A 24023-nucleotide genomic window follows, 5' to 3' on the forward strand; every position below is an offset into this window, starting at 1 on the left:
GAAAATATATATACAGTGGTACCTTGGTTTAAGAGTAACTTGGATTGAGAGTGTTTTGCAAGAAGAGCTCACAGTTTTTCAAAATTGTGTCTTGGTTTATGAGCATTGCTTTGGTTTAAGAGCTCTCTGTACTGGGTGGGAGGGGCATGGTCTGCAAAGCGGGTCTACAGCCCTGTACTCTGACCCAAGAAGTCTCCCTCACCTTCCAAATCATAGCAGATCCACTTCAGGCTGGGGCTTGCATCAGGGGACAGGACTGTGGAGGTAATCTCTCCATAACTGTAACCCCTCTCTCCCCGGACAGAGTGCTGCATGTATGTGCCCACATCTGCCCTGATCATTTCTTCATACTCCCTGCAGTCTCTGTCAGTTCTTGTGTTTCCCATCTTCTCCATTCCTGCTATAATGTTCCTGCACTTACACTCAGCTATATACACTGCTGCTTTAATGTGCCTGCACTTACACTCAGCCATTCACACAGCTGTATAGAAAAGTTTCTGTCACTGTCCTCCTGCACAGCTGTGATTCTCACTTCCTGATTGGTCCATGCTAAACACACGCCCCTTCCCCATTGCTGTCATGTGACCACACAGACCTCAGGCAGCATCCCTGCTTCCCTATTCTAGCCTGTTGTACTACACTACTGCATTATGGGGATCTGCAGCTCCATCCTGTATCTACTAACTGCTGCAGTTTTTTCAGGTTTATGCAGTTACTATACATTATACACCACATGCTGGTTGCTATACTGTACAGTAACTTATAATATCACATATTCAGATGTTTCTAAATGTTTGTTTCATCTGTTTTACATGTTGTTCAGAATAAAAAAAAATCATTATTTTTGGGGTGTGGAACTAATTGTCTGCATTTCTATGATTTCTTACGGGAAAATTTGCTTCGGTATAAGAGTGGATTTGGATTACAAGCGTGGCCCTGGAACGAATTATGCTCGAAATCCAAGGCACCACTGTGTATGTGTGTGTGTGTATGTATATATATATATATATATATATATATATATATATATATATATATATATATATATATATATATATTAATATAAATAAATATATATTATAATATAATACACAGCCCAGCATAGCATTAGCTTTCCCTACCACCTGGCTACACTGAGGTGCATAGATAAATATTATTGTTGTTAGTTATTGTGAGAGATGCCTTTTTAGCTGCACAGTGACCAGGTCAGGTCTGTTGACCTGGTCAGGTCATTATCTGTCAGATAATGTTCAGGTTCCACAACCATTAACCATTGCATTCACCTCCCCGTGGCTGCAGAAGTTGGATGCACCCAATGGCGTGTGGCTTTCTCCGTGTTTTTCAGGACTCTTTCTATCGCTGACCTTGCTTGGGAAGTAAGGAGATTGCAGTTTGCTATACTTTAGGAGCTCTTTGACACTTTGCACTAGAGAAAAAAAACTTTTTTTTTTCCTACATTGTAAAAGCACAAACAGACAGGTCACTATATATATATATATATATATAATATTTATTTATATAATCAGCGATCTAACTCTAACAGTGTCAGCGGTTTGGAAAGTGAATTGCAGCTGACAGATTCCCTGTAAAGCCAGAATGCTGTGTCCTATTGGTAGAATTCCCTCTGGGGTCCTATAGCAGCCCCTTATAGGAAATGCAGCACTTTGGTGTCTGCTGTGTCCTAGAGATGCATAATCTCTCCATTGTGTGCAATTGTTGCTGGATATGCAGAGTGGCTGTGGATATAGTCACTTAGTAATGCTTGGATGTATGTCGGGTAGAGAATACATATGCCATCTCACATTTGGCTGTTCAGAGAAGCTGCGAGCCTCCATGAGTGTGTAGGAAGGGACAGCAATTGCACTTGTATTGAGTCTTTGATGTTTTACAGTCTTACTGGTTATTGCCTTTCTTTTGATGTTTTACTAACGTCTATGCCCTTTGCTTGTGGCGAAGCCTGTACAGTTTGTGGCCATCGGCACCTTCATTATGAGTAGGAAGTCAGTAAATGTAAGAAAAGACTATAAACCTATTTATATTCTGTATATTGGAGCATGCACATGTAAAAATGATTCCAGCTGAACAACCTAAAAAGTTTTGACGGAGTGTCCGCACTGTGTTTACATCACAGGGACTTAAAGGGAATGTGTCATCACAAATTGACTTATTGCTTAATTGTTAAACATAATTTTTAAAGAATTCTTGGTGACATTGTTTACATTTTTCCATTTTTCTATCTATATTCTTAAATAATCCTGAGATATTGCTTTTTGTCTTTCTCACAACTGGGGCTAAAACTAAGCTGAGACTTCCTGTTGTGTCTGTGGTGATAAGAGGAGGCTGCTGTAAAGTGATCTGTACAGCATTGCAGCATCATGTAACACCAGTAGATAGAGTAAACAATAGTAGCTCCCTGTGGAATGACCTCTTCAAAGTTACAGTAATGTCTTACATTCATCACAAGGGAACAGAGTCTCTGTCCTCTATGTCCATGAGTCTTGCTGTAAAGCATGTCTCTTAATGCTGTTAAAACCTCATAAAAATCATGGATACAGCCATAGTCTATAGGCAGTTTCTATGTTTCCCTAGGTCTGTATCCAACTTCTGCAGCCGCAGGGAATCAACCGCTAAGTGTTTGGATAATGTTGCTGAACCCCACGTTTTGACAGTTCGCTCAGCACTAATAAGTATTTGCCCAAAGTTTAATTATTTTTATTTTGTATTGACAATAAGTCTTAGGCCATTATCACATCATGCTTTGCATCAGAAGAAACAACTGTGTCCTTTATTTGATTCCTTTTGTGTATTGTAATCTTGGCGCTGTGCCGTGGTGCGTTATGGGAAACACTTGTATGTTGGGGATCAAGGTCATTATCATTTGGTAGCAGTTTCCTTTCTTGTTAACAATTGTCTGAGCAAGACTGTCAAATCCTAACATGAACAATGCCTGATCTGCTATATGAGCATTTATGTGTAAGCGGCAGCCACTTAGTGGAAATGTAAGCAGATGTGACATCTCCGACTCTCCGAGCAGAATCGCTGTGCTGAGGACTCCTCTCTATCTGCATGAGCTGGGGTCACATATGGATGGTGTACTGTTCTGTCATCCAGCCAGGATTGTACAGGAACTCCTTGATTCCTTCATCTAGAAGCACAGAATCTTGTGTAGAAATAACAGGCAGATTCCTTATTGGAAGATATTTTGGGTTAGCTTTTCATTTTATATACTAATTTATTGTGGTCCGGAAATATCAAAGGGTTTCGGGTAAAGGAAATTGTTAGGCCTTATTCACATGTCCCATAAAATTGCCCGTGATCGCAATTAAGAGCCATTAAATCCAATGATACTATTCACACAATCCGTGCCGCGAAAAAGGTGGATTGCAGCATGGATCCCCTAGTAGAAGTCTATGGGATCCATGTTTTTCACTGATTCCACAGTTGCCACATCCATGAAGTGTTATACCGTCTCATACCTGACAGCGTATCACCCACCGGAGAGCATGGCAGCACATCCCCAGCACACACATGGTGATGTGGAGCCGAGAGAATGAACTCCTGTGGGGATGCGCTGCCTGCTGTCCTTACACAACCCACCACCATTAACTGTTTCACTGACAAGAGGAGGGGGAACTGGGTGCGCTGCTTGGTCTCCCCACATCTACATGTGGTCTCCCTGTATGCTGGCCCCAGGAGGGTCCTGTCTCCCTCTGCTGGGCACTGGAGATTGGAATATGGCTGTGGGACAGCCCGGTGCTTGATCTCTGCTGCTAGGGTCGTGCCATTTCCCTGTGCCGGGGGCTGGGGGCAGGCCAGAGACTGAAGTGAGGGTTCTGCATCCTCCCTATGCTGGGGGCTGGGGCTGCAGGCACGGGCCAGGAACCAGAGATTGGAGTATGGCTGCAGGACCACACAATCTGCATAGGTGAGGATGGGGGGATAGAGGGGACTACAAGGCTCAGCACAACATGAGAGGGGACAACATATTCTATATGCATGATGCCTGTACATAGTGGAATACATACTAGAGTGATGTGATGCACATCAATAAGAAAAACTGACACGGATGTAAAAACCGATGGAATCACAAATGGTTTTTCACGAATCACGAGTTTGGCTGGCAGACTAAAATAATGGTCCTTTAAAAACCACTGGATGTGTGAATGAGGCCACACGTTCTGTAATTTATGGATCCGAGTTAGTGCACATTGATGTTTATTGGGCTATTCACACTATCAGTAGCCGAAATGGATGAAAATCTATCCTGAAAAAAAAGGACATGTCCTGGTGTGGACCCTTTTTTTTTTTTTTTTTTTGGGGATCCTCTCATTGAAATCAATTGGTTACGGATTGTTTACGAATTGTAACATGTTGGCATCCGTATTTCCGCAAAAAAAATACGGATGAAGTGCATTGGAAAGCAATGAGTAGTAAAAAAATGGAATTACGGGAATACGGATGGAATACGGATGTCCAATCCGTAGTTTCTCACGGGTTGTTTCAGGACCAGAAAAAATTACTGAACGTGTGCATAAGGCCTTAGGCTAAATTCACACGTCAGTATTTTTCATCCCTTTTCCCGTACCAGGAAATACTGAATCCATTACAGCCCATTATTTTCAATGGTGCTGTAGGGTTATGTTATTGAACCTCCGACCCTTGATGGTTGCTTGATGTGAGGTATACTTACACGTACGGAAAGCTTGTAACCTCTGAATCATTTGGCAAGAAGCGGATGAGTGAAGGACAGCAGCACACAGGTTGGTAATAGCATTGCTTTAGTGCCCAGACCAGTTTCCTAGCCAGTAATGTGGACATCGTGTAGTGCTAAAAGGTAAATGTTTGTTTCCTAGGCTGCAGTCACTACTATCTGTAATGGGAGCTTCCAAATCTGATCACTTTGTGTTTCCATTCATTTGTAATAAAACCTGTGTCCCCTGCGTGAACCCCGCTGGGTCACTCCCCTGCTATTCCTGCTTCAACTGGATGAGAAAATTGACAACTAGGTGTTATAGATACTTTAATGGGGTACTCTGACTTATTTTTTTATGTCACTGTAACATCGAGAAACTACTAAACATTGCATGCAGGCGTGGTTTTGCTTGCAACACCCCCCCCCCCCCCCCCCCCCCTCTGGCAGCCAGAGGGAGCATCAGAGAGCAGAACAGGTAGGACCCCTTTCACGTTTGGTTTGTCTGTTTGTACACTGCCAGATATGCTGCAGAACAGGGTTTGCCAGTCACCTGTGCAGGATGGGCTCATAGGACATCACCTGGGTCACATGAGGATTTGCAGGTTTCCCTTAAGCTTTTCCAGGATTTATGACCTACATATTTTATAGGAGGCAAACAGGAGCCCCTCCTCTACAGCCTGATGATAGACTCATATGTGTTAGTGCTAACCAGTTGTGGATGTCCCCTGCATTGTCTACACAGACGATACCTGTAGACGCTGCTGCTGCTTCTTTCTACAGCGTGGGGTTATCTGCATATAAGAGAAGACATTATCTGTGTCTAATATGCACAATATGTATAGATATGGTTTTACTATTTTCTTTCTACTTAGAAAGCTGTTTGTATCACACATTGAAGCAGTCTGCTTCCATCTCTAGACTATGTGAAGACCAGATTTCATATTATAAGCAATCCCTGAATTTTGGTCAGTGTAATGTAAACCGAGAACAGGTCGCAAAGGAAAGACTGATATTTCTCCTTTTCAGATCCAACCCTGACTTAGGATACTATTACACAGAACGATAATCGGCTCAATTATCGCTCTTTGTAATAAATATGACAATCAGCCGATGACGACAATCATTGGCTGATCGTTGATATAGGTTAGAACCTCTTCAGCTTCAGAGCGGGACTCATGCGGCCTGTGATTGGCTGAGTGGCCTGTCAGCTGACAGGCCGCTCTGCAGCTAGAGTGCGCAGGACCCGGGGAGAAGCGGACCGCAGGAGCAGCTCCAGAGCGTGGATAGCTAAAGTATATAGTTTGAGCAAGGCCTGCAAGGACATCTGTAAACTATGTCCTTGCAGCCCTTGTTAAACGATTATCGGGCCGTGTAATAGGCCCAGTTTACAGTTGTTATCGGGCCACTATCGGCCCGTATAATACCACCCTTAGTCAGATAAACCTGTCTCTGTAAACATACCCATAGCTGCAGGCCAGCGAAAAAGAGGCCGTGTAGACGCAAGCAGGATTTGAGCAACCTTGCAGTGCTGGAATGACACCGCATGGCGGGAAAGTGATCCTAAAGGCCGACTGTAAGGAGCTGACAGCGCTCGTTTGCTCCTCGTTCCCTGCTCGCTGCCACCACTATTACACGCGGCAGCAATGAGCGGTGAGTGCGGAAAGGGCTGCGGGGGGGCTGCCTGGGTGATCGCTGATCATCTGGGCAGCCAATAGAGGATAGTGGCGGTCTGCTTCCGCCGCTCCTATTTCACGGGGCGACGGCAGCATATCGCTGCTATCACAGTCAATTGTCTTTCAACATCGCTGACTTCTATTCCACGGGGCGATAATCGTTCCGTGGAATAGGGCCTTTTGGGCCTCTTTTACATGATTCGTGCCACAATGACCAAAGGAGGTTCATGGCACAGATCCCCCCCCCCCCCCCCCACAATATAAATTTAGTAGATGATATAGTTCACATGGGGTCAAGCACACAGGAAAGAATATTTTGTTACACATGGAAACGTGTAGTTTTACAGTGGTCAGACTGGAGGTCTCCAGATTCATCTGCAATTTAATATATGTAGGTTGACATTTAAAAAATACTCCCGTACGTAACCTCTCCCTTACAGCTTTATACAGCTGTTTTAAACCAGATGTTATAATCTGCTATTAGTTTCTAATAGGTGGATGTGGCAGATGGCATACTATCATTATGGAACCTATATACCTCTATATAAAACAGTAGCTCCCCTTCCCACTTAGCTGCTTGTATTACAACATCTGGAGGTTTTGGACGTTGTATGGAGAATTTACTTCTGCTTTTGATTTATAAGTTCTTTGTCAAGTAGCTTCTGAGAACTGCCCGGGGCTGGTATTCATGACTGTATAGGATAGAACTTCCTGACCTACATTTATGACGGCTTTACAGCTATGAATTTTCTTATAGTAACGTATCACAGCTCAGCTTTAGGTTTACTATAGCTCTATAAGATATGGTAGCTGAGCTGTACTCTGGTTGGTTACCATGAACAAAACCAGACAGCGTTTGCTCAGACAGCTTGGTAAAGCTAAGAGACTAAAAAATATTTCTTGAAGGGATTTTCCAGGAAAAAAAACGATGTATAGCCTATCCACTTGAACCGGCCCTCTATTTCCACCAATTAGCTGTTCGACCCCAGCACTACGCACAGACCGGTTTCGGATGTAGTTGGTCATAGTCAGTGTAGTGGCGTCACCACATTACTGCAGCCTCTGCTCTTATTGAAGTGAATGGAAACCGAGGCTGCAGTAACCCAGCGCCACTGCATCACTGAGTATGCAACCAATTGTTCCCAGGCCTCATCCTTAGGGTCCTATTACACGGAGCGATTTTTAACAATTAAGGGCTAACAATAATCGCAAACGAGATTTTTTATGGTTAACCTGAAATTGTTCACCATATTACACAGAACGATGGTCTTTACTACGGATGTTATTACGATCGTTACTATGATTGTTTACTCCTTCTGATCCCAGCAGAACAACGAACAATGTGCAATTACACTGAACGATTAGTGACAAATGCCGAACTTGAGCGAACGAATGTGGAATTACAGCGAACAATTAACGATAATTTTGGGTTCAGATCTAAATCAATGATCGACGACATACGAACGATTTTTCAATCGTTGCCTTCAATTACACAGAAAGATTATCGTTTAAATTCGAATGATTTTTCGCACTATAATCGTCCCGTATAATAGGGCCCTTAGTGTAGTGCCGCACAGCTGATCTATATAAATTGGGTTTTTCTGTAAGTATACTAACCCACAAAACAGACTTAAAGGAAAACTATCAGCAGTGGTAGCCCCCTACCAAACCTATCCAGCGTCGCTCTTGTAATTCTTATAAGGGCTTATTCACATGCTTCCGTGAAACAAGGGACCACAGATGGGTAAGCGATAAAATGGAAAGGGGGGGGGGTGTTTTAGGAGTGCCCCCAGTCCTCCAAAGGAGATCATTTATATTTTTTTTACCGGATCAAATTTTTCAAAAATGGCAAGACTTAGGGCCCTATTACACACACAGACTTATCTGAGAGATCATTAAAGCGAGAGTAAGGGCCCTATTCCACCGGACGATTATCATTCAGATTATCGTTAAATCGTTCGAATCTAAACTATAATCGTTCGGTTGAAATGCAGTTAACGATTAACGACAGAACAAGAAATCGTTGATCGCTTTCTAAGACCTGGACCTATTTTTATCGTTGCTCGTTCGCAAATCGTTCGCTTTGAATAAGACATCGTTTGGACGTTCGCAATAGATACCAACGCAATAGCGAATAAATAGCGAAGAAAAACTATCGCAATTACGATCATAAGTAACTAACTATTATCGCTCCATGGAAATGAGTGAACGTTTTCAGGTCTTTCACAATAGCGGTCGTTTGAGATCGTTAATGATTATGCAAACGATAATCGTCCGGTGGAATAGGGCCCTAAGGGGGAGGGGGTGACAGTATCACTTTAAGGGCTTAGAGAGAAGCTGTCACTAGTTTAATGCTTCCTGAGCCCCACCATATGACAGTGCTGTATAATTCAGTAATATAGTATATTATTGAGTAGCACAGTATCAGAGATATTATCATAATAACTTAAGGCAGGAACAGTTCTCAGAGTAATGGAGCAGTGTTTAGTGGCTTGTCACTTTCTTTCTGGTCGTGATTGGCAGATCTCTCCTTAGTTCTCTTAGGGTGTTATTACACGGGCTGATGGGGGCCCGATAATACCTGTAAACGAGCAGCGATCTGCTACATGGCCCGATAATCGTTAAACAAGGTCTGCAGGGACATCGTTACCGATGTCCTTGCAGCCCTTGCTTAACTATATACATTACCTATCCACGCTCCAGGGCTGCTCCTGTGGTCTTCTCCACGGATCCCGCGCTCTAACTTCAGAGTGGCCTGTCAGCTGACAGGCCGCTCAGCCAATCACAGGCCGGGACCGCCACGGCCTGTGATTGGTCGGGCGGCCTGTCAGCTGACAGCTGACGGTCAGCGCCCGACGAAAATAGGTCCAAACCTATATCAACGATCAGCCGATGATCGTTGTCATCGGCTGATCGTTGTATTTATTACATGGAGCGATAAGCGTCCGAATCGGGCCGATTATCGTTCCGTGTAATAGTACCCTTAAATTGCAGCGTTGTAATAGGGGAGAGCATGTCTGCTTCATGCATTGTGTGTCTGGGCAGTTTGAAACTAGTAAAAGGTTCCCTTTAATATTTCCCCTCCTATGTCACCTCACTTTACAAGTATAAGTCCATCATGTGCACATTAAAAGACCCCTTCGCATTTTCTATCATTTTATTCTTTGTGAAAGGGGAACTGCAGAGAGTTTTTTTTTTTTTTTTTTTTTTTTAAATCCGCTGGTGTCAAAGTTTTATATAGATATTTTAATTACTTCTAGTTAAGTCTCTAGGCTTCCAGTACTTATCAGCTGCTGTATGTCCTGCAGGAAGTCTTGTATTCTTTCTAGTCTGACACAGTGCTCTCTGCTGCCACCTCTGTCCATGTCAGGAACTGTCCAAAGCAGGAGAGGTTTTCTATGTGGATTTGCTCCTTCTGTGGACAGTTCCTGACATGGACAGAGGTGGCAGCAGAGAGCACTGTGTCCGACTGGAAAGAATACACCACTTTCTACAGGGCATACAGCAGCTGATAAGTACTGGAAGACTTACTTTTTGCTAGAGTACTCAAGTTTTGTTTTTTTTTACTGCAGTGATGACACTTAGACAGTTTTCCATGTTAAAAGATCATCACAAGACATACTCTTGCTGACACTCTCTTTAAATTGTGGTTCTACCTCCTTGCATTAATTTTTTTTCCTCCTTGGTCCTAAATAACTGATGAGAGAATTCCATGATGATGATTATTGATTGATGGGGCTGATGATCTAACGTATCCTAGAAAACAGTCACCCTGTGAATTAAGGACTAGACTAGAGCTGTGCAGCGGGATGGGGTTTTCAGCGATTCAGCAGGCGGTGAGGTACAGCGCCGTCTTCTACACACATAACTTCTTGGGATTTGCAGAGATAGATTAATTACAGCTTTTTCTAAGATGTTGCCGGTGAAGATATGCTGATGAATTTCAATTGCAAATCCTCAACATCTGACCAGACCTGTAGGCTATGAAAAGCCGCCATCTCAGATACTCCTATCACATTGTCAGAGAAGTCTTCAAAGTGGAAACGCAGAACTGAGCATTATTAATCAGCAATGGAGGAAGCTGTGAGATGAAAGGGCAGCGCACATAGATGAGCCTGGAGATAGGCGGGAATCCTTCCCCCGCTCTGCACAACTGTATTATCACCTAACACTATTTATTTGTTAGGACTTTCAGGCCCTTCCCCTGTGATTGATCAACATGTTACACAGCAGTGCATCAAACCCCCACACCAAAGGAGGAGAAGAAGAAAATTATTATTCTTTTCTTTTTTCCATTATATTTTCTTTTTATTTTCTGGTGTACGGTGACTGCTCTTAAAAAGTCCAAAATGGAGACTGTGTTGGTCATGTATTGTAACTATAGAAAAATATACATATTTTCTCACATGTATATCGGACATTTGCACTGGAGAATAAGTACAGGAAGCTGAAATGCCTCCTCGCTCCCCCTCCCAGCCCTGCCCTTGCTTGGGAGATCAGCCACAGCAGCTATTGAGCCAAAGCCAGAAGGGGATCTAGCAGGAAATAGAAGTAAGCCCTTCCTTAAAGGGGAACTCTAGCCATCCCATAAAATAATAAAATGCACAAAAGCATATAGGGGAACTAATCGATCCCCCACTGATTGTCTAACACCGTTCCCACCTGTCTGTGTGGCTCCTAGCCCCAGATTCAAGCTATCCCAGTTTTACATCATGGCACTTGACCAGAAAACTATATCTCCCAGCATGCATTGCACCTCAGAGCCAGCTGGCAGGTACCCACCCCTTGAAAGATACACAGTGGTGCCTTGGATTACGAGCATAATTCGTTTCAGGACCGTGCTTGTAATCCAAATCCACTCTTAAACCAGAGCAAATTTTCCCATAAAAAAATAATTGAAATGCAGACAATTGGTTCCACACCCCAAAAATAATGATTTATTATTCTGAATAACATGTAAAACAGATGAAACAGCAGAATCTGTGGTATTATAAGTTACTGTACAGTAATGGAGAGGATGGGAAACACAAGGGCGGACAGAGACTGCAGGGAGCATGAAGGAATGAGCAGGACAGATGTGGGCACATACATGCAGCACTCTGTGCGGGGAGAGAGGGGTTACAGCTATGGAGAGATTACCCCCCCAGTCCTGTCCCCTGATGCAAGCCCCAGCCTGAAGTGGATCTGCTATGATTTAGAAGGGAGACTTCCTGGGTAAGAGTACAGGGCTGTAGCCCCCGCTATACAGACTATGCCCCTCCCCAACTCCCCTTCCCACCCAGTACAGGGAGCTCTTAAACCAAAGCAATGCTCTTAAACCAAGTCACAATTTTGAAAAACTGTGAGCTCTTAAATCAAAACGCTCTTAAACAAAGTTACTCTTAAACCAAGGTACCACTGTGTATGTATGTATATATATATATATATATATATATATATATATATATATATATATCTTTCTACCTATTCATCTACATAAATAGATTAGAGAGAGAGAGAGAGATGAAACAACAGTGTCTCCTTTACCCTATATTCCTCAGGAGAGGCTTTTGTTTCCCTGCCCTTGGCCAGGTGATCACTGTGATATGTCAGTGGTGGTTGGGGTTACAGATGAGGTGTTACAGCTTGCCTGGCAGCAAAAAAGAGAGAAATCATGTGACCTCTGTCTCAGAAGGGAGGGGGGGGAGGACAGAGAAGTGGAGACAGTGGAGCAGGCAGTGAGGGTCTTCAGCAGCTTCAGGGTGTGAGTCAGGATGTGCCGCAGACAAACTGACCAATTCATGTAATAGAAACCTATTACACACAAACTTAGATTATGGGTGGGGATTGGACAGGGTTAAAATGACTGTACCACCAGGCCCAGGCTGAAGCACTGGAGGCGGGCCAACCCACCAATAGTGGGAGGAAACTCCAGCCCCTCCATTAGAATCAATGGAACCCTATCATAGAGGGGCTAGGGTTTCCTCTCACTAAGGGTGGGTCGGCCCGCCTCCAGTGCTTCAGCCTGGGCCTGCTGGTACAGTCACTTGAAATCTTTCTTATCCGGAGTTCCTCTGTAATATTTCCCATTTCTTTCGAATCCACTTCAGGATTTGGCCTGGAAAAAATGCAGTGACTGCAGCCTGACCATTATTGGCTTTTTTGTCCTACATTGTTTAAATGTGATTGTCTTCTGTAAGCAATGCTGAATCCATAACCTCAGGCTTTAGGAATATCTCCCTAAATAATCAGAATGACTTCATATATTGCATCTTCTAAGCCTCCGGTCATCTGTGTTCTTCCTGACCAGGGTTTCATTGTGCGATGAAGAGTTACATAGTACATAGTTTTTAAGGATATTAATTAAGTGTTGAAGGAAGCGCATGCATTGTCTAGATGGGTTTGCCTCTGTACAGTGGTGCCTTGGTTTATGAGAATAACTCGTTCAGGGACCGCCCTTGTTATCCAAATCCACTCTTAAACCAAAGCAAATTGTCCCATAAGAAATCACTGATATGCAGATAATTGGTTCCACACCCCCAAAATATTTTTTTTATTCTGTATAACATGTAAAACAAATGAAACAAACCTTTTGAAACAGGTGAATGTCATATTATAAGTTGTACAGTATAGCAATCAGCATGTGGTGTATAATGTGTAGTAAGTGCATAAACCTGAAAAACAGCAGCAGTTTGTAGATACAGGATGGAACTACAGATCCCCATAATGTAGCAGCTTTGAAGAGATTACCTCCACAGTCCTGTCCCCTGATGTAAGCCCCAGCCTGAAGTGGACCATGCCCCTCCCCCTCTCCGGCTCCCACCCAGTACAGGGAGCTCTTAAACCAAAGCAATGCTCTTATACAAAGTCACAATTTTGAAAAACTGAGCTCTTCTTGCAAAACACTCTTAATCCAAGTTACTGTTAAACCAAGGTACCACTGTATATTCATTTAACTGCTAGCAATACATATTAGATGTGCGTCTGTTATGGATTTGTAAACTCTTGTCTACCGTCTCATAACGTGTGCCTACTTCAAAGGGTGTTCTTCTGAAACCATATGGTAGGTAACTGTGCAGTCTCCTTCCCTTTGAAGCTCAGGCACTTGGGCTGCAATCCTCTACTGTCTCCTATTAGAGAGACAGGGATTTTTTATTTTTTTTTAAGCTGGATCCACATTTGTTTTTTTGTTTTTTGGGTCCTTTCCTTTGCTTAAAGCTCCGTATTTTAGAGTGTCTGGGGTAAATGACCAGTCTTATACTATCACCACCTATAGACGCATATAACACTATAAGCCTGTCTCGTCAATTGTATTTTATGCTAATCTGAGGAATTAACTTTAACTGACTTTTGTGTCTTTTTCTTTGCAGTTGTCCTTATTTAGCAGTGAAGATTACTCCCGCAATCCCTGTCATAGGTGGAATCCTAGTCTTCTTTGTGATGGGGACGTTACTGAGGACAAGTTTTAGTGATCCCGGTGTTCTTCCACGTGCCACTCCAGATGAAGCAGCAGATTTGGAGAGACAGATAGGTAAAATTAATAGATTTAAACATTACAGATTGATATTCCTTATATACAGATTTAGTTGGACTTGTGTATTTTATTTATTTATTTATTTTTTTTGTTGAGTTGGGTTCACACTGTGTTTTTGCTGTCAGTTTAAAGGGGTATTTCCCCCCCCCCCCCCCCCCCCCCCCCAAATTATTTTTGCATTAATACGCTGCCCACCCGTAGCTTTTCATCTTTCCAATATACAGTTATTATGGATTCTGCACAGTTTTGCTTTTATCCAGCTGCATTCACCCCCACGGATTGCAGAGAATCATCAGACCTCAGTCCACACCGACACGCTCCCTGCTTCTGCCCCCCACCCTCCGAGACGGCATCACGTGTCCTCAGTCCCAGCACAGTGAAGTGACTGAGAACACTGATGGGGTGGCTGCTGTTACAGAGGGAGACAGTGATCAGCACAGATGTAACTGTCTCCCTCTCTAACAGCAGCCACCTGGTCACTCCCAGCCCAGAGCTCACCCCCTGTGTCCAGAGCCTCCCGGCGCACCGTCCAGCACGCACCCGCAGCACACAGCCCCACAACCAACCGCCCCCCCCATCACCCGTGGCATCCCTCACCCGCAGCATAGCCTCCGCACTCGCCCGCGGCAAGCTCCGCCCCCCGCAATCACCCGCAGCAAGCTCCATCCCCCGCAATCGCCCGCGGCAAGCTCCGCCCCCCCCGCAATCGCCCGCGGCAAACGCCCGCGGCAAGCTCCGCCCCCCGCAATCGCTACTACACCGTCACCGCCAACTCTGCTCTGCTACACCGTCACCGCCAACTCTGCTCTGCTACACCGTCACCGCCAACTCTGCTCTGCTACACCGTCACCGCCAACTCTGCTCTGCTACACCGTCACCGCCAACTCTGCCCTGCTACACCGTCACCGCCAACTCTGCCCTGCTACACCGTCACCGCCAACTCTGCCCTGCTACACCGTCACCGCCAACTCTGCCCTGCTACACCGTCACCGCCAACTCTGCCCTGCTACACCGTCACCGCCAACTCTGCCCTGCTACACCGCCACCGCCAACTCTGCCCTGCTACACCGCCACCGCCAACTCTGCCCTGCTACACCGCCACCGCCAACTCTGCCCTGCTACACCGCCACCGCCAACTCTGCCCTGCTACACCGCCACCGCCAACTCTGCCCTGCTACACCGCCACCGCCAACTCTGCCCTGCTACACCGCCACCGCCAACTCTGCCCTGCTACACCGTCACCGCCAACTCTGCCCTGCTACACCGTCACCGCCAACTCTGCCCTGCTACACCGTCACCGCCAACTCTGCCCTGCTACACCGTCACCGCCAACTCTGCCCTGCTACACCGTCACCGCCAACTCTGCCCTGCTACACCGTCACCGCCAACTCTGCCCTGCTACACCGTCACCGCCAACTCTGCCCTGCTACACCGTCACCGCCAACTCTGCCCTGCTACACCGTCACCGCCAACTCTGCCCTGCTACACCGTCACCGCCAACTTTGCCCTGCTACACCGTCACCGCCAACTCTGCCCTGCTACACCGTCACCGCCAACTCTGCCCTGCTACACCGTCACCGCCAACTCTGCCCTGCTACACCGTCATCATCTCCTTCATTGTCTCAGCTCTGCTACTTCACCATCAGGCAGAAGAATTGCATGATGGGAAATGTAGTTTCCTATCTTGGATATAGATTGTCTTTTAGAAAAACTTGTAACTCAGGAACGGCAGCAGCTAGAAAGATGGGAGACGTCTCAAAATACTCAGAGGGACTTGGTGAGTAAGGCCAGCTAGGTTTGGGAGCATTTCATTTTTTTAGCTTTTGGGGAGAGTACCCCTTTAATGGATCCGTTTTGAAATGTTTACTTTTTAACGTACAAAAAAACATGGTCAGCCACATTTTTGTGTATGCTTTTATGCTTGCTGTGTATGCAAGTTTCTTACCTTCATCCTGTGCTTTTCTGAACTACTAGGGTATATTCACACGAACGGGCTCGCAGCGAGATTCTCGCTGCGAGCCCCGCAGGTCCTGGCAGTTCCCACACACTACATACTTGCTGCGGTCTAAACGACCGCAGTGAGTATGTTATTCTACCGCCCTTAACCCCTTCTGCTCCCGGCCGGCTCCCCCGCTGTAAGCATACTTTACCTGTCCTTGCTGCACGGGTCCGGCGTCCTGCTCTCCCGTCCGGCCAATTAGTGTGTTTCCCAGCCGCAGCCACTGATTGGCCGGGCGGGAGAGCAGCACGCCGGACCCGTGCAGCAAGGACAGGTAATGTATGCTTACAGCGGGGGAGCAGAAGGGGTTAAGGGCGGTATAATTACATACTCGCTGCGGTCGTTTAGACCGCAGCAAGTATGTAGTGTATGAGAACTGCCAGGACCTGCCGGGCTCGCAGCGAGAATCTCGCTGCGAGCCCGTCCGTGTGAATATACCCTTAGAAGTTTATTTAAAATGCTTTTGAGGCATTTCATCGATCCTCCCCAGCCCCCCCCCCCCCCCCCCGCTCCTTCTACTGAATATTGGGGCGTTGCTCAGCCTCGGCCGCTCTAACATTAGGAGTAGCGAGCCATCTCAGGTGGATCAGTGCACTTAGGGTGGTAGCCACATGTGTCTCATTAGCATATGAAAATTAGGATCCCAAAACCCTTCATTTTCAGTCCCTTATGTGCTATAGAGATATATCGGCAAGTTAACTGGAGGGGGCAGTCACGGTGTAATTGTGTTCTCCATGGCATGGATACATAGGCAAAAAGGCATGGTGACCTATCAATGCATGGACATGCTTAGGGCCCTGTTGACTTAAATAGCCCAAACATAATCTTCTTGGGACTGACTGGGTCATTTCTCGGCTGTGTATGCGTTTTGTATCATTTACGCTTAGAAATTGACCACTGAAATGAGTGGAGCCTGTGACTGTCCATGCACAAATATATCTGCGTGTCATCCTGATTGTTTGCCAATTATATCTTTACTATGGAGGGCACAGATGTAATGAAGCCAAAGCCAGGAATGGATTTGAAAAGAGAAATCTCAAACTTTCCTTCATGACCTGATCTCTGTTTATAGTCTGTTTCTGGCTTTGGCTTCAAATCTTTGGCAGATAATCTGTCAGATAATTTTTCCGTGTAAGTGGACCCTTAGGGTGCGTTTACACAGAAAGATTTATCTGACAGATTTTGGAAGCCAAAGCCAAGAATGGATTTAAAAAGAGGATAGATCCCAGTCTTTCCTTTATGACCTGATCCCTGTTTATAGTCTGCTTCTGGTTTTGGCTTCAAAGATCTGTCAGATAAATCTGTCTGTTTAAACGCAGCATTAGGGCCCTATTCCACCGGACGATTATCGTTCAGATTATCGTTAAATCGTTCGAATCTAAACGATAATCGTTCGGTTGGAATACAGTAACGATTAACGACCGAACGAGAAATCGTTGATCGCTTTATAAGACCTGGACCTATTTTTATCGTTGCTCGTTTGCAAAACGTTCGCAAATCGTTCGCATTGAATAAGACATCGTTCGGTCGTTCGCAATAGATACGAACGCAATAGCGAAGAAATACGGAAGAAGAAACAATCGCAATTACGATCATAAGTAACGATTATCGTTCCATGGAAATGAGTGAACGTTTTCAGGTCTTTCGCAATAGCGGTCGTTTGAGATCGTTAATCGTTAACGATTATGCTAACGATAATCGTCCGGTGGAATAGGGCCCTTAGTCTGTGTGTTAGAAGCAATTACAATTTAGCTGTGTACTTTGTACAGATTTGTAGGTAATTGAGTCTATATACTACTGTATTCTACTATTTGGGTTGTGGTTGTGAGTACATTTTCCATCTTCTTCTGTGGTTTTCTTTTCTTGTTTTAAATATGTATTTTCTTTATTTTTTCCCCTACATTCATAGATGTTGCAAATGGGTCAACTTCAGGTGGATATCGACCTCCTCCCAGAACGAAAGAAGTTGTTATAAATGGACAAACGGTGAAACTGAAATACTGTTTTACCTGCAAAATCTTCCGCCCACCTCGTGCCTCACATTGCAGTTTATGTGACAACTGTGTTGGTAAGTAGGAAAGGCCCTGATGTATGTTGGCAGCCATGGCGCTCACCAGTATAATACAGCTGTGTGGGTGGAAGGAGTGAGGCTCTAGCAGGTCTGTCTAGTAGATTCCTTTACAGTGTGTTTATGCTATGGTCATTGGCGTTTGTGGCATGGTGTTATTGGAGTTTAAAGTGCCTTTTAAAAATCGTGGTACATATTGTATATGGAAAGCACATTTAGGGAGAGATTCGAATTTCCATAGGGTTGCACTGTACAGATGTAATGTATGTAGTGCTGAGCAGATCTTTTAAAAATGTTCTGGTTCTGCAATGTTATCCGAATCCGACAGTTAGGGGTTTGGTTCCCCGAGGCCATGTTTTCCAGAACTTTCTATGGCGGCATCCAACTTCTGCAGCCGCAAGGTGTCAAGCGCTGAGCTGTCAGATTCAGATAATGTTGCCAGACCTGAACATTTTGACAGATCCGCTCAACACTAATTGTAGCGAACGTGTATACGGGGCACATGAATACAAAGAGCAGTTTTCAATAGGGGATGTATTCAGGCATACAAGAAAGTAGCCCCGGCCCTTTCTGTATTTTAGGGACATGCAAAACATCATCTGACAGCAAGAATTTTATGTGCGTTTCTTTTAAAGCTAGAAAAAATCTTTAGCTGTGTTTGTTATTTTTTAGACTTTATCTGTTAGGTAGCACAGCCACATTCAATAAAACTGTAGAGAGTTAAAGGGGTTGTCCAGTGAAAAAGTTTCTTTCCAATCAACTGGTGTCAGAAAGTTATATAAATTTGTAATTTATTTCTATTTAAAAAATCTCAAGGCTTCCCGTACTTATAAACTGTTGTATGTCCTGCAGGAAGTGTTGTTTTATTTACATTCAGACACAGTTCTCTCTGCTCTTACCACTGTCCAAGTCAGGAACTGTCCAGAGCAGGAGAGGTTTTCTATGGGGATTTGTTACTGCTCTGGACAGTTCCTGTCTTGGCCAGAGATGTCAGCAGAGAGCACTGTGTCTGAATGTAAAAAAACATCACTTCCTGCAGGATATACAGCAGCTTATAAGTATGGGAAGGCTTGAGATTTTTAAAAAGAAGTAAATTACAAATCTATATAAGTTTCTGACACCAGTTGATTTGAAAGAATTTTTTTTTTTCGCTGGACAACCCCTTTAATTTTTTCATATATTTTGCTGGTAGATATGTAGATGGTTGTCTCCAAACTGGTTATAAGTAATGAAGTACAAAAGGAACATCCATTTCCTATAAAGTGCAGTAGTATTATAATGTGTGAACACTGCCTAAATAGCCTGTGGGCCAGGTAAACTGTATCCGAAAAAAGCTGGGAAAACAAACTACTGTTTGCGGGTCCCATGGTCGGTCAGGACAGGTCTCTTTTGCATTGACAGGAGGGTTACATCATTATGTAAGGAGACACAACCTACTTTGTTGTATGGTTTATTTTTACAAATGTGTACGTTGTTACTACTTGCTAAAGTTGTAGCATTTTATATTTGACACTATGCAATGCTTTTGGTTTAGTTGTGTAGCTTTCATATTCAGCTTTCCATTTCGGCACATCTTTTGCCTGTATACATTCTGGTGTATTGCACAATGATATGCCCTGTACTGACAGGGGGCAGTGACCCTGACACAGTGCGCTGTAGGTAGGGGTCTCTTCCTTTTGTTTGCCTAGTATGTGGTAGTTTTTCTTTCTTCTGGAGAAGAGTAGATTTGCAGGTCGGTTGTTCACAAACACCCTTGCACTAATGTGGTCTGATCTTTTGATTCGCCCATCTCCATGGAATTGTGGCAGAACATTTTTAGTGTATGCAGATATCATTGTATACTTCCTTATAGTTATATTCTGCTGATCACAGTAAACATCGTCACTTTTTAAAGGGGTTATCCAGCGAAAATCTTTTTCTTTCAAATCAACTGGTGTCAGAAAGTTAGTTAGATTTGTAATTGACTTCTATTAAAAAATCTCAAGTCTTCCCATACGTATTAGCTGCTGTATGTCCTGCAGAAAATGTTTTATTTTCAGTCTCACACACTGCTCTCTCAGGGCTCCAGATGGCGACCAAAATGGTCGCCAATGCGACTGACATTTTGCAAATGGCGCCCAGATTTATTAATCTGGGCGCCATTTGCGACTGGCCCCGGCGGCGGCGCGCTGTCTCTTTAAGATGCGCGGCTGATGTGCGGCTGCCGGGGGTGTCCCGTCCTATCCCCGGCAGCGCGGCGCATCAGTGAGCTGCCTGGGGCCCTGACTTCCGGCACAGGAAGCGCACGTCAGAGACGCTTCCTGTGTCAGAAGTCACAGCCCCGGCGTACACTGACGCGCCGCGCTGCCGGGGATAGGACGGGACACCCCCGGCAGCCGCACATCAGCCGGGGACAGCACCTAAAGAAGAAGAGGATCGCCGGGGGAGCGGGTTGTCAGGTGAGTTTGTGTGTTTGTTTGTTTTTAAATATTGCTTAGCATAGAGGAGAGGGGGGGGGCTTTATAATGGGGGGAAGAGAAGGGGGGCATCTATAATGGGGGGAAGGAGGGGGCATCTATAATGGGGGGAGAAGAGGGGCCATCTTCAAGGGGGGGAGAGGGGGCCATCTATAAGGGGAGGGGGTATCTATAAGGGGGGGAGAAGAGGGGGCATCTATAATGGGGGGGGGGGAGAGGGGGCATCTATAAGGGGAGGGGGTATCTATAAGGGGGGAGAAGAGGGGGCATCTATAATGGGGGGGAGAAGGGGGCATCTATAAGGGGAGGGGGTCATCTATAAGGGGGGGAGAAGAGGGGGCATCTATAATGGGGGGGGAGAGGGGGCCATCTATAAGGGGAGGGGGGTCATCTATAAGGGGGGGGTCATCTATAATGGGGGGGAGAGGGGGCATCTATAAGGGGAGGTGGTATCTATAAGGGGGGGGGGGAGAGGGGGCATCTATAATGGGGGGGAGGAGGGGGCATCTATAATGGGGGTAGAGGGGGTCATCTATAAGGGGAGGGGGCCATCTATAAGGGGGGGAGAAGAGGGGGCATCTATAACGGGGGGGAGGAGGGGGCATCTATAATGGGGGGGAGGAGGGGGCATCTATAATGGGGGGGAGGAGGGGGCATCTATAATGGGGGGGGGAGAGGGGGCCATCTATAAGGGGAGGGGGGTCATCTATAAGGGGGGGGGTCATCTATAATGGGGGGGAGAGGGGGCATCTATAAGGGGAGGTGGTATCTATAAGGGGGGGAGAGGAGGGGGCCATCTATAAGGGGGGGAGAAGAGGGGGCATCTATAATGGGGGGGAGGAGGGGGCATCTATAATGGGGGGGAGGAGGGGGCATCTATAATGGTGGTAGAGGGGGTCATCTATAAGGGGAGGGGGCCATCTATAAGTGTAGGGCAAACTGGCTGCAGACACTGGGAGATAGATATATGCACAATTATTATTATCAGGGCCCCTCAGGTGTCTGTATTGTAGGGGGTCACTTGCATTAGTCACTAGGTGAGAGATATAGCTATCTATATACACATCTTGTGGGGGGTCACTATGGCTGCAGTCATAAGTCTAGCTCAGTATGTATAGACTGTTGCAAGCTTTTAAAGGGAACCTGTCACCCCCGGTGACGGGGTGACAGGCTCCCAACCCCCCGTTAGAGCCCCCTATACTCACCTCATCGCGCCGGGTCCCGCTTCTGAAGATGGTCGGGTCACGGAGATCTCAGCCGCTGCAGCCCGGCGCGCACACTGAGAGATGAGTCCAACACCCATAGAGAATGACGGAGCGCTGGACTCTCCTGTCATTCTCTGAGCGTTGGACTCATCTCTCAGCGCACGCCGGGCTGCAGCGGCTGAGATCTCCGTGACCCGACCATCTTCAGAAGCGGGACCCGGCGCCATGAGGTGAGTATAGGGGGCTCTAACGGGGGGTTGGGAGCCTGTCACCTAGGCACGGGGGTCGACAGGTTCCCTTTAAGTTCAAGTTCAGAAGAGTAAGCCTCATTAAAAGGCTAGCCAAGTGAGGCTGAAGTACTGAGTCAGACTGAAAACGTTCAACATGGAAACTTGCAACTTGACAACCATATACAAACTAAGAAAAGAAAGGATCTAAAGGAGGAGGAGGCTGCCGTGGCCTCTGCACACAGTAAGTCCCATTTAACATAACATTAATTTTACATGGTTTAAAATGTTGGCGACCAAATATTCTATTTGGCGCCTAAATTTTGCAGGTTAGGAGCCAATGGCTCCTAGGTAAATTTTTTAGTCTGGAGCCCTGTCTCTGCTGACATCTCTGGCCAAGAAAGGAACTCTGTCTCGGTTTTCTATGAATCCCAATAGAAAACCTCTCCTGCTCTAGACAGTTCCTGTCTTGGCCAGAGATGTCAGCAAAGAGCACTGTGTCAGACTGAAAATAAAACAACATTTCCTGCATGACATAAAGCAGCTGATAAGTATGGGAAGACTTGAGATTTTTTGAAAGGTAAATTTGATTTTATTTGAAAGAAAGATTTTCGCTGGACAACCCCTTTAATATACTAGTGGCACTCAAAGCGAATGTACCACAAGATATACTAAATAAAGACTTGTTGGTAAATATGAAAATGTCTGGTTTGGTACACTGGAGATGGGCCCAGTGCACCGATACCTCCTTCCCTCTGTGACCCACCAACCTGGGGATAAACTGCATTGTGAAGGCAGCATGTCGCTAAGGGGAGGAGATAACTGTGTGCTGGGCCCGCCTCTAGTGCACCAGTGCCCCGCCTCTAGTGCACTATTCCCAACATTTGTATATTTATAGACTGGAGGATATCTTGGAAACCAGGCAGCGGTTTGAGGAATAGACGGCACCGTTACAATGTGTGCGGCAGCTCCGATCACATAGTATGCAAAACTTTATTGTATCTTGTGGTACATTCACTTTGGGTTGAGGATGCTATCTGGCATTCAGGTTTTAAAGAATGGATTCATGGAAAGAAGACTAAGGGCCCTATTCCACTGGACGATTATCGTTTGCCTAATCGTTAACGATTAACGATCTCACAACGACCGCTATTGCGAAAGACCTCTGCAGTCATATATCTATAGAATCTGCCACCGATTGCAGACAGACTGCGGCTGCTTCCGGGACCTGTTGTTGTGACATTGCAGGCCCACCCAGCCGATCAGCGGCTGCACAGGTTTCCTTCCTCCCCATCCTCGGACATTTATCAAAAAGGCCCTTGCCTGGAGTAACCCTTTAAGCAAAGACAGATTGATCATACATAGTCACAATAGTTGACAGGATAAAAAAAAATTGGCTTCTGATCACACTGACATGTCATAGTATAATTTAGGGAAAAAGCCATCAAGATATAATTTAGTATTATTTTGTCCTGGCAAAGTCTAGTCTCCCACACAATCTGACATCAGGTGTGGAGAGACCCAACTGCTTGCTGGGAGATGCCATTAGCTGATACCTAGTTTGCGTCTCTTCACTTCTATTGTCAGGTATTGGGGGGTGGGGGAGAGTATGCCGGGACAGTCACTTACTAAAAAACATATATATTTTATTTTAAATTTTTTTTTGCTGTTCACACTCGCCCAAGTTTAACATCATGATACAGATTTTAATGGGCTTGTCTTAAAAAAAAAAACAGAAAACTAGAAGGCGAAAATCTGAAAGAATTATAAAATATAAACCCCTGCTGCTCTAGCATTGCTTTAGTGGTGCCTCTAAGGGGTTCTCCTTTTTTTTTTTTTTTTTTTTAAATCAGCTGGTGTCAGAAAATTATACAGATTTGTCATTTACTTCTATTTACCAATCTCCAGTCTTCCACTACTTATCAACTGCTGTATGTCCTGCAGGAAGTAGTGTATTCTTTCCAGTCTGACACAGTGCTCTCTGCTGCCTCCTCTGTCCATGTCAGGAACTGTCCAGAGCAGGAGAGGTTTTCTATGGAGGGTTGCTACTGAGGTTTGGACAGAGGTGGCAGCAGAGAGCACTGTGTCAGACTGGAGACAATACACCACTTCCTGCAGAACATACAGCAGCTGATAAGTACTGAAAGACTGGAAATTTTTAAATAGGAATAAATTATAAATCTACAAGT

At 45.3% G+C, this 24023-nt stretch overlaps 1 protein-coding gene across 3 annotated transcripts in view; it reads left to right on the forward strand.

Moving 5' to 3' along the window:
* The window catches only part of ZDHHC14 (zinc finger DHHC-type palmitoyltransferase 14), an 81074-nt gene that overhangs the window by 26685 nt on the left and 30366 nt on the right, over positions 1–24023 (forward strand). For all 3 annotated transcript variants that reach the window (XM_069955601.1, XM_069955598.1, XM_069955599.1), the window contains exons 3-4: positions 13716–13876; positions 17788–17946. In XM_069955601.1, the coding sequence (XP_069811702.1) occupies positions 13716–13876; positions 17788–17946 (320 nt within the window). The remainder of the gene's footprint in view (positions 1–13715; positions 13877–17787; positions 17947–24023) is intronic.

The sequence above is a fragment of the Dendropsophus ebraccatus genome, chromosome 15 (genome assembly GCF_027789765.1).
Source record: "Dendropsophus ebraccatus isolate aDenEbr1 chromosome 15, aDenEbr1.pat, whole genome shotgun sequence".
NCBI classification, from domain to species: domain Eukaryota; kingdom Metazoa; phylum Chordata; class Amphibia; order Anura; family Hylidae; genus Dendropsophus; species Dendropsophus ebraccatus.